The 12,131-nt window shown below is 38.1% G+C and overlaps 1 protein-coding gene across 3 annotated transcripts in view; it reads left to right on the top strand.

The window, feature by feature from the left end:
• The first annotated feature begins 1,076 nt into the window (after positions 1–1,076).
• The window catches only part of LOC108978613 (WD repeat-containing protein 81), an 18,241-nt gene continuing 7,186 nt past the window's right edge, over positions 1,077–12,131 (top strand). For 2 of the 3 annotated variants that reach the window (XR_001994125.1, XR_001994124.1), the window contains exons 1-6: positions 1,077–1,997; positions 2,075–3,203; positions 3,266–5,088; positions 5,952–6,809; positions 6,870–7,045; positions 7,109–7,987. Coding sequence is in view for 1 of the 3 variants with exons in the window: in XM_018948987.1 (XP_018804532.1) it covers positions 1,397–1,997; positions 2,075–3,203; positions 3,266–5,088; positions 5,952–6,809; positions 6,870–7,045; positions 7,109–7,987; positions 9,163–9,758; positions 9,831–10,065 (6,297 nt within the window). In the remaining 2 variants the exon portion in view is untranslated. Of the gene's footprint in view, positions 1,998–2,074; positions 3,204–3,265; positions 5,089–5,951; positions 6,810–6,869; positions 7,046–7,108; positions 7,988–9,162; positions 9,759–9,830; positions 10,477–12,131 lie in introns of those variants that run through there. The other variant, XM_018948987.1, reaches the window with a different exon arrangement.

Raw genomic sequence — 12,131 nt, 5'->3', positions numbered from 1 at the left:
TATAGTATGTGGAATTTCGGGGTCAATTCTGGATAGAAATAAAATTTTAACCTGCTACAATATCCATAACGAAGTTGCGCAAGATTCCCAGGCAACTCGAACTTCTCTCAAACAACTCTTCGTCGCCTGAATGTCGGCATTTATGGGCCATTTGTCTCCTCTGAGTGTTTTAACATCTTGATTACAATTCATACAACGGCCACCATTCGCGTATTGCAGAAGTTTAGAATTTCGTCTGACCTTTCCTTGGGTTTCTTTTGTGTTGCTTCGAATTAAACATTATTATAAGTACATCATACTTAAATATGTGATTTATTTCGTATACTAATGTCTTTGAACTCTTATCACACTTTTACGAGGATTCGTTGAGGCTAATATACGCAAACATATTTTTACTCACAAATATAACAAAAAACAAAGGATAAGGAAAAACCAAAAAATGTAAACAAATCCGGCCTTGAACTATTGCAAAATATTTTTGCAATAAATCTGCCACAAGGAAATTTTTTGTACGGTAAAATAAAATAAATTTGAAATACTAAAAGAAGGGTAAACTGTAACTGTTTTCTATGTCCCCTGAATTGAATTTTGTGTATAATCCGTTTCTGAATATCCGCTCACAAAAGAAAATCAAGTCATTCCGTAATTATCGCTTATCTACATAAAGTAGGTTCTTTCTTCTCAGAAATAATACAATTTTTTTTTATTTAGTAAAAATTCTACGATTAACGGATAACTTTGAATGCCAATTTTTTTAAATGCTGAATTGAAAATTGAAGGGATTATTTAATTGCTCAAAAACGGGTTAAATTTGTATATTGTAAATTCTGTGTCAACCTGTGGTTGTTTACTTTCTAGCAGCTGATTTAATATAGAGATGAATATCAGCTGCTCGATACAAAAATTTCCTGTTTATATATCGGGTGTTTAATTTTACAGCCAAATACATAAATATAAACAATATTTCTTTACAAAACAAAGAATAAGAACATTTATTTACGATTTTTGCAAGTAGAGTAGTGTAATGGTTGTTTTTATAAGAAATTATTATATTAAAAACGTATCGAAAAGTTATCGATAAGACTTTGGCGATCAAAAGTAATTCAACCAAATCGCAAAATTTCCTCTCACTGCAGAATGTAGCAAAATCTTCTTTGTTTTCAAGTAATAATCTTTAAAAAAGAAATAAACCAAGCAAATGATCTCGAATGAATAAAATATGTGAAAATGTTTGTTAAATGGTGTTAGTAGTTTGGCATAATTATATTTAACCCATGTTTACTTTGAAGCTGTGCTTCACAATTGTAATTACGAAAGTGCTGCTAAAAAATTAGCCAACTACGTTGAAATGTTTATGTTTTGAAGAGTATACTTATGCAGGTATTAAAAAACGAAAATGGATGTGATTTGCAATGAAATTGGTGTAAACATTCAACATTTGTGTGAAACCCCTGTATCTGGTCGTTATCAATTGATTTGCGATAAGCAATGGTTACAAACGTTAGAACAGCGTCACAAAATTGCTCCATTTAATGTATGGCATAAACTCGATAGAAGAGCACATCCAAGTGATCCTTTAGATCATCCGTGGACGAGAATTTTATTGCAAACTTACTTGAAGAAACCAAATGTAAAAGTATTCCCTCTGCAATGGCAATATGGCGATGGAGGCATAGAAACAGCTGTAGAGGCTGAAGGCAGCAATCCGCTCACATATTCTCAAGCATTGTGCTATGTAACCAATACAAATTTCAAAAATCTATGGGAGGCTGCATACAAACGTTATCCGGGAGCTAACGTTAAGTATGCCAAATCATCGACACCAACCGGTAGAACATTGAGCCCTCCTTCAACATGCGCACTTGTTTCCTACGATGTCGTGTTAAAGGAATTGATACAACGTGTATACCATTGTCCTGTCATACATTGCCAGCTTGACAGATTAAGTGAAGATCAAAAGTGCGAAAATAGTTATGGAGTTGGAGAGGACTCAATTGGTAAGATCAATTTATTTATATATGTACATTGCTTTTGTACGCTGATTCATTTACTTTCTCTACTTTTAAACATCCAGATCGTCATGCGAATATAATGCCAGCTCTCATCACCATAGAGACATCCACTCACTTTTGCGTATTATTTTATCCACCCGCCATCGTTACAAGTCTCTACGATTGCATAACTTATTCGCCCTCGATATTGGGTAAATCTTACAACAAATCGCTCTTTATTATCTATCAAATTATACAGCTTTCGAAGGCGTTACAAACGGCTGGCCTATTTTTGGGTGATATACGTCTACATGATATAATGGTGCGCGAAAATCTCTGGATACAAGTACTACCACGACTAGAGTCTTGCATATTGCGACCAAATCTTGCTGAACGTGGGGCCACATCACCTAGTGAAACGGCACACGGTGCTGATGGCGACAATTCCGTGCTTTTAGAAGAAAATGAAAATGGCAGTTATGTTTATGGTGGAAATGATGAAGATGGCGAGGATGACACTGCCGATTGCTCTAGTAATACAAAATTCGATTTACAGTTTGCATACGATTTGGATCAGTTTACGTTGCGTGAATACTGTGAGATGTGGTGCAATGGTCAACTTTCAAATTTTGATTATCTAACGATATTGAATAACGCTGCCGGCCGTGGACTTAATAATCCGGCCTACCATCATATAATGCCATGGGTAACTGATTTTACAGCACGCAATGGTCTGAATTGGCGTGATTTAACCAAAAGCAAATATCGACTGAACAAAGGTGATGTCCATTTAGATTTAATGTTTTCTCATGCCACCCATCAAGGTGCAAATGGTGTTGGAAGCACTGTGACAGTAGGCGCAAGCGGTCAAGCACCACATCATGTGTCGGATTTTCTTTCGGAAATCACATATTTTGTTTATATGGCACGTCGCACACCGCAAGAAGTGCTTTGCCAGCACGTGCGTCCCATTTGGGTGCCTGCTGAATATCCCGTATCCATACAGCGCTTGCAACAGTGGACCCCGGATGAATGTATACCTGAATTCTACTCCGATCCAATGATTTTTAAGAGCATTCACGAAGACTTGCCAGATTTAGATTTGCCCGCATGGGCCTCATGCCCTGAAGATTTCATAGCAAAACATCGGGAAGCTTTAGAATCACAGTACGTTAGTGAGAGGCTACAACACTGGATAGATCTCAATTTTGGGTAACATATGACTAGAAATTTTTGAATACAATATGTTTTAATTTTTAATACAATCATTATAGTTACAAATTATCCGGAAAGGCTGCTGTCAAATCAAAGAATGTATGTCTGAGTCTGGTGGATCAACATAAAGAGCTCTGCCAACGTGGTATTATACAACTGTTTACCACACCACATCCCGCCAAACGTTTTCCGTCACCCTGGTTCAATAAAACACCGCCACGACTCAATCAATTGCTTGCTTCGCCGCGATCTCCACGTTCCGGCAGCTCCACGCTACGACCTAACGAGTCAAGACGTCTTGCCAAAAGCACAGAGAACCTTAATGTTAGCGAAACAGCCAGTTTTCCAACGGAGCTCACTGCAGCAACAACTTCGCTCCGTCGTTCAGGTGCCTCCTCATCTTCGCCGCGTATGTCCTTGCGTGCTAATAACACTGCTAGCGATATGTCCAATTCGAATTTCTATCCCAGCACTAATTTTATTGACTTGCCAAAAGATTATAATCCATGTGCGCTACTCCAATCTCTTGAAACAATGGAAACGTTCTTCGCACGCACTTTTCCAAAACAAAAGCCAGCATCGAACACTTTGGAAAAGATCATTCACAGTGATATGTTATTTGACGCACACTCCTCAGAGAACTCATTTACCAATCGTCTCTTCCTAGATGAAAATCCGAATGCCAGCATTCCAACCGTAACACAAAATAAACATAAACCAAAAAGTTTACTGGCGCCAAGCCCAACCTATCTAAAAAAGCGTTCCATGAAACAGCTGCTCAGTGAGAACCGCGAACGTGAGCTTCAAGTGTTAGGTTGCCTAATTGTTGAGCTCTTTGCTATGCCGCGTCTGCGCGCAATGCTCATGAACGGCGTGAACACCGCCACAGAGGAACGTCTGCAAGCGTGTCGCACTGTGGCTAGCTTACACCGTCAAGATATACCAAAGTGTCTACGTTACACAGTCGCACTGTTGCTGCAACCGCAAGTCGCCGTTGTGCTCACCGACAAGGGTCTACCAGCGCCAACATCCACCCAGCTACTCGAACCAATATTCGCCAATCAATTGATACCGTTTCCCTGTAATTTCTATACTACCTATGCGCTTATACGTTCTTTGCATCAATTCGATTTGAATTCCTCGCTGCTTGAATTGTGCACACACTTCAATTGTAATGGTCGTGAGTGTGCCAAATACACCGACATGGATCGTCAGCGTGTGCTTTTCGAACGTAAAATAGCCGAGTGCAAAGTGATGTCATGTTGCGCGTACATCAGTCATTTGTTGGAGCCCATTGGCTATGAGCAATTCTCTCCAGTGGAATTACTACTGCCGCACATCATTGATTTGCTTTTAGATGAGCAGACATCGATATTAACTGCATGGAATTTATTCGATCCAGTGGCACAAGCGCTCGGCATTGCCAATACACAAAAGTACCTGTTATTGCCCATAATGAAATTGTACGATGTGGAGAGTTTTGAACGTGGCATGATTTCGGTGCGAACGCGCAGTGCGGACGCAAGCAGTTCAACCGGTGGTCAAGTGCGCTTTTCCATGAGCAGTTCGTTTAAATCGCGCAAATCGGTTAAGCTTTACCATCACAGCTTTTTGTTGCATTTGATTGTACGCTTTGGTTTGAAATGTTTTCTACACAATTTTATTGCGCCACTAATTGAGGCTGTTGGCGGTTACAAAGAACCGGAAGATGGTAATGGTTTCCATTATCATAGCTCGACGAACAATGGAGGTGGTGGTAGTCGTCGTACGAGTCGGAATTTAAATTATGCCTCTACAGAAGATGACATTTCTTTGACGTTAATGTCAACGGAGGGCGCGGATAAAAGTGTGGATGATACGACTTTGCATGTTAAAGTACCGGGTAAGTTTAACTTTTTTTTATTTGTAGTCCATTCATGATGTAGTGCTTAATTGTAACCCATGGCAGTCGGCAGACGCAAAATAAATGCTCTTGGATCCATGTTTCCAAATAGGGATCACATCGTCTCTCTAGCATCTAGCAGTATATTGGAATTTATTAATATGATGGGACTAGATAGGTCGTTGTGACTTAGGAAACACCTAAGATCGCGGTGCAATCATCATCTATTTATCTTATCTTAATTGTGACCCGTAAAGGTCGTCTTTTTTATTTCGATTTACACAAGAATACTCGAATCGATGTTCTGTGCGTTTTTTAATATTTATACCTTGAACAGGGTATATTAAATTTACCACGAAGTGTATAAGAGAACAGAGGGAAATGTCGATGACCATATAAAGTATATATATATAGTAAATGATCAGCGAGACGAGCTGAGCCGATTTAGCCATGTTAGAGCAAGTTAAGAAAAATCTGAAGGGTAGTTATTCGACCTGAAATTAAATTTAAATTCCATTCTCTGGTCAAGGAATTTTTATGATGCCTAAACAACTTCGCCTTAAAATTCGCTGGTTCGAAACCGATTTTAGACCCATATTTTCTTCGGCATTTCCCGCAAATATGATTTTCCGTTTTTTCTTTGGCTCAAGCTTCTCTACTTTATATATGCCAGCTAATCCCTCAGTTTTTGAGATATCGATCTGAATTTTCGCACACATCCTTTTCTCAATAAATTGCTCATTTGTCGGAACCCGAACCAGCATATTGCTGCCATACAAACAGGTCGATCAAATCGAGCTTTTTTATTTGTCAAGTTAAGTGAAAATTAATTATTTTGTCCAATTTTTTCTTGACACTACTAGCTACAAACGCCTCGAAACAGGAAGTCGAAGACGTTTTCAGTTTTGATGATGATGCCAACTTGGATCACATCTCAAATTCGGGTACCAGTGAGAATAAGTCGATCGACTCTTTTGACATGCGGCCGACACCTGCCGAAGAAGCTAAAGAAGATTACAACCAAAGCGAAACAGCATCAGAGAAATTGGCGATTTCAGAGATTATTTACGGTTCAAAAATGTCAAGCGCATCATTGGAGGACGCCCATAAGGTCTCCTTGAACAGTCAATGCGCAAGTGACTCACCCACCACACAGCTTGGCGCCAAATCGCCTACAATTGAAATACCTGCCAGCGCCATAAGGCGTAGTTATCAACTAAACACCATCGACTGTGACATCGGCTCACGTAAAAGTATCGATTCGTTTGAAATAATCACACAAGCCGTGGAAGAAGAGCAAAAACAACTGAAATCGCAACAAAATGCCGCCGACAGAACACAGCTGCACGCCGAAAACAAGGAGATGAAGACGGAGGAGGAAAGTGAAATGCAAGCGCAAGTTGCTTTGGACTCACTGCAAGCTTCGGTAATTTCGAAAATGTCTGAAGCTAAAGCGGCACAAAATAATCGCATCTCCGAAATGAGCGCTGGTAGCTTGATGTGGCTAGCATACCGTTTGGGACCCTCGCTAACTTCGCGTTACATAACACGTAATCTACTGAAAATGTTGTCGTTGTGTTATGTTGGTCAAGAGAATTTGCTACCCGAAACGCACGAGCAAGCTGAGTTGCAAAATTTGAATTACTTTTCCATGTCGGACGCGCATGTTGTGGGTGATCGCAGCGCAGCGCGTGTCTTGGAGTGTCTGATGTCTATAGCGGGTAAGTCACTAATGCTACAATGGGTTCATATTGCTTTATATATTTATCGTAATTTCACAGCACTGTTCGGCGAGGAAGTAATACTCGTACAATACTTTCCACATATAAGCGAACTAATCGCTTTGGGCTCGAAGCGCATAACACCCAGTCTCGAAGGCGCTATTATAAGCACACTACAATTACTTAAATATCTGGTGCCTTGTCTGATGGATGCCACAATAATGGAACACTTAAAAGTATATTTTCAAAGATAAAAAAAATTTTATCAAATATCATCCACACATATTTTTTCTTTGCAGGAAACAATACTCAAAAATATGCTCTTGCCAATTGTACGTATACTGGGCTCTACGCGGCTGCTCATGCCCAGCGGTTATTTGGGCCGTTCAGTATTGGCACGTAAATGGTTGGATGCAGTTTATACGCTCTGTGTGCGAATCGGTCCCGATATGTCGAAAGAGCATTTATGCATACCAACTCTGAGACCGTACTTCCTCATTTTCGACAAGGCTTTTGGTATACGTGAGCAATTTGAAAATCAAAATGTGAGCCAACTATCGATATCTCCACCAATAAATTGCTTTGGAAATGATGATGGCGCAAATTCCAGACGTGAGCGTGAGGAGATACGTGATGTGTTTAGTCCGGCGCTTGCACACATTTCTTATTTGTCCTTCTTGCGTTTCTTGGGCGAGGCCATTATGCAACGTACCATTTGTAATTTGGAGTTTATCTTGACACTTTGCCATGAATTCGAGCAACCCGACTATAAATCGCACATTACAAAAGGCAAATCGAACAATGATACCGTTGACAGCCCATCGAAGAGTAGTGATAATTTAACAGAACCAGAGCTGCTGGTGGCCAATAGTTTTGGTACAAACGTGATTGGTAATCGTCTCGAGGTGGTCAGTAGCGGCACGGCAAATCAATCGCAACAAGAAGTCGGTCCCATGGAGGTTTTAGACATGGTCGCCTACAAATTCGAACACATACCAACAGTGCGACATTTGAAGGGCAATTGGTTGGCTTACTGGCGACATGAAATTAGTCGTTCGGACAAGGATACCATGTTAAATTTAAAACAAATCAAAATGCAATCTTTCGGAGGACACACAAATTCAGTGCGTTCAATTTTGGCTTTGGACAACGAGAACAGTTTCATTTCGGCGTCGAAGGTAAGTGAGATGCATGTATAAATTATTATTATTATTATATCACTTATCATTTCATTATCATTTTTTTACCACTCCATTATCAATCCCGTTATTATTATTATTTTTTGTTWTAAGAAAAAAGTATATAAAACGAAGTATTTGAAAAGCGTAAATTATTTTATACAAAATTTCTGGTTGCAACCTGTATTTATTTTATGGTGTTCGTCTTGATGTCTTCCACAAATGGAGAGTTTTTCTTTTTTTTAATCATCCTCAGATATRTATGCGAAGATTTGAAAATTTTTTACTAAGAAACGTTTTCGAAATATATTTAAGCCTCATGAAAGGGAAATAAACTCGATCAAAGGAGTACTCTATAGTAAATCTCTTTTTTATAATTTTTTTTATTGAAAAAACAAAATATTTGGGACAGTGTTAATCCTGTCTCTTATACACATCTAGATGTGTATAAGAGACAGAGCTTGTAGTCCTTGTCCTTAACTGAAAAAATTTTTTATATTTGCCGGCGATATCGATAAATTATCACGCGTGAGACATTTCTTGCATATTCGAGCAAAATATGTGGAACTTGACACTTGGAGAAAGTACAAACAAAAATCCGTTATTTCATTCATGTAATTTTGCTTACCGAGAGACGAATATTTGTGTTCCTTTTTTTTCAAACGAGGTAAGATCTCCGAAAGTGCAGCCCTTCGCCGAATAAAATGGGAGTCTATTCCCGTAGCTTATTTAGAACCGGCTGTAGCGAGTACTCTTCCTTATTCCACCTTCATGGTTTCATAAAACAATATTTTTCCGAAAAATGGCGTTCGACAGCTAGCTTAACGCTCGTCATAAACACGATGCTGTTGAACTGACCGACCTCTGCGCTTTGTTATGTAGAACTCTTGAAAAAGATAGTTCAGTATCTTTAATTAACTTCACCGTGAAACTAAAACGTTAAGCTTTCCGTTAAGCTTGGATATGCATTTTTTGTTTATTCACTTCAAAAATTTAATTTTTTAATAAGTTTTCGTTTTAAAGTTAAAGTGCATTAACAAACATCAAAACATTGATTAACAAAAACTACATTTCCCACACAAAACATCATCAACAACCATATAAACAAAAATCTAAATGTAAAACATTGGTGAAAGGAGAGTGAAAAGTGGAAAATGAATGCAAATTTGTTTCAGGATAAAACCGTTAAACTATGGTCGTTACGCAGCGAAGGCGACGGACGCAAGATGACCTCTTGTCAATTCACCTATACAGCACACAAAAAATCCATACACTCATTGGCTTTCCTCGAAGCCTCCCGCCTTGTGGTCTCCTGCGATTCCGGTGTGCATATCTGGGATCCGTTCATTGGACGTCCGTTGGGTGTGCTCGATGCGCCCAAACACAATCCAATAACCGTTGTTAAAGCACTGCCCTCACCAAGTCCACTTATTTTGGCCGGCACCGCTGAATCTTCGGTAAAAATAATCGATACACGTTGCATGCAATATGTGAACGAGTGGCGTGTGAGCAATGCCTCAACGCAGAGCAATGCGACAGTACGTTGTTTAACGGTTGCACCATCGGGCAATTGGCTAGCCGTGGGACTATCCTCGGGTAGTATTGTGATGTTAGATACGCGTACGGGTTGCATTTTGAACGCTTGGCGTCCAATGGAATGCGATTTATTGCAGTTAGCGGCAACTAACGATCAGCAATTGATCAGCTCAGCACTGGACCACAGCTTAGCGGTTTGGAATGCCACAGATGGCATATTGCACTATCAGCTCAAGTAAGTATTTCTTTGTGTTTTAACACTGCTATTGCATTTTCAATATTCCATTTAATTACTTTGTACTCGTAGACCACCCGCCGAGCCAGCGCACTTCCTCCAAACCATCGAATCTGAGCTGATTTATGCGACCACAGGGAATCGTATCGGTATTTATGCTGACATTGGCAGTTCTCACGCCACGCACACAGTGACGAAATTACGCGCAGAAACATTCCGTGGCGTGCTCACATCGTTGGCGGTTTTACCCTTGAATCGCACCTTTTTAGCCGGCAATGAAAGTGGAAATATTGTGCTTTTATGTTAGTTCATAAATGTTTTTAAATACACAAAAACAAAAATCAAGTATTTATTTGCAAAATTAACCAAAAAACAAATCGAAATTATTAGCACTTTTATGTAAGTACTATACATACTTACATATTTGGTAATGGTAGTACTCGGTAGTATTTGTTTGTTATTGTTTAAGTGTGTATTTTTTTCTTTCTAAAAAATACCAAAGTCTGTATGCACAGTTGTACGCGTAAACCATGCCTCCATACAAATGTTATAAATTACCGATAATTATTTGAAGAGTTTTCGTGTAAACATTCCAATTATTTGACTTTAACATGCGAAAGTAATACATACAAACTCTTTAGGCTATTAAATATAAGCAAAATTGAGTATACGTTTAATATTGTATTTTAATCGATAACCAAAAGACAAGTAAAATATACATACATACACAAATATAAAATTTAAAATAAACTGCAAAAGTTTTAAACATTTTGTTTATATATTTTAGCCGTCTTTGTTACGCCAAATCTTGGAACGTTGTGAATAGCACCAAGAATTTGCATAAATCAAATAGGGAATCAAGAGAATGAACTGATATGTGACTTTAAACGATATTCGCGCACTCCTTCGCCTTCTTGAATAAAACTGCATAACTTTGTTGTTGCATTTACATTTAATTTCTGTTTTTAGCAAAAAGCACAGCTATAACAACGAGCTGAGGTTTGGCGCAACAAAGGTGACGCCCATTAGTTTTGTAGACGTTAATACACAGTTCTCCCTTCTCAAATAATATTTTATATAAATTATGATTTTAAATTTTAAATTTGTGCAAGACTTAAAGACATTGTTGTACTGACTTAAAGAGTTACATAAATTTTAAAGAAAAATATTCAAAACTATGAAATTTCGAAGTCAGTTCTGGTAGTTCCCTGGAAAAAACTGCTTCCGCGCCAACGGCAGAACTTCTTACAGGGTCATATGAAGAAAAAAGACGAAAAAAAAGTAAAGAAAGTGAATACTGTAGTTTTGGCATTCGTTTTTACAAACAAAAAATTTCAAAATCTGGTGAATTTTTTTTTTATAGTTATAATTGAAAAAAAGAATTCTTTATTCACGACCTTGTAAATAATGTATATTTCGTAACCCTTGTAAAATTTCATTAAGATCGATGGAGTACTTGGCGAGACATTTTACAATCGACTTTGAAAATGCAGTTTTGAAAAAAAAGTTTTAAGTGACTCGAGCGCGTATCTCCAAAATTATCATATCGTATCAATTTGAGCGCTTAGAAAAATATTCCAGAGACGTCATAGAATTAAATGAGACAAATAACAAATCGATTTTTTGAAGCCGGGAAACCTATCTAACCCCTTAAAAAATGTAAAAATTTTACAAAAACACTTCTATTCGCAGTTTCCACTTTGGTATCCAGTGTTAAAACTTATATATGTATTATATAAAAAGCTGCCAAAACTTATACAACTCTCCATTTGTTGTAAAACGAAATCGTCCTTAGCTGTTGAAATGAGCATTATTTCTAGAAAAATGTTTCCTTTTAAAAAAAGGTTAATTTTTAAAAATTCTTTTTAGATAATGGGTTTTTTAAAGAATACGAAGCATTTTTAAAAATAAACTGGTTTTTCAATAAGTTTTTTTTTTTAATAAAACAAAAACGGTTTGGGATATCAATGAAATTCTTTATTCCTGTGAAAGTACCTTCGTTGTCATTATGAATGGAACTCGATTTCTTTTGCATGACCACCACGGGTACGCTTGCAAAAGTCCAGATGCTGAACCCAATTTTCGACGGTTTTCAAGCACAAATGGATCGATACTGCTGCAATTTCACGTTCAATATTCGTACGAAGTTCATCAATCGTCGCTGGTTTGTTGTCATAGACCATAGACTTGAAATAGCCTCACAAGAAATATTCTAACGGCGTCAAATCGCACGACCGGGGCGGCCAATTTCCTGGGCCATTTCGTGAGATAACAATTTCACTAAACTTGGTTTTAAACAAATAAATTGTGACATTTCCTGTGTGGCGCCGTCCTATTGGAACCACATATTGTCCAAGTCCATATCATCCACTT

Source organism: Bactrocera latifrons, unplaced genomic scaffold (genome assembly GCF_001853355.1).
Source record: "Bactrocera latifrons isolate USDA-ARS-PBARC rearing strain unplaced genomic scaffold, ASM185335v1 scaffold_124, whole genome shotgun sequence".
In the NCBI taxonomy this organism is placed as follows: domain Eukaryota; kingdom Metazoa; phylum Arthropoda; class Insecta; order Diptera; family Tephritidae; genus Bactrocera; species Bactrocera latifrons.
Note: the sequence above shows the minus strand (reverse complement) of the source record. Positions and strands in the feature narration are given on the sequence as shown.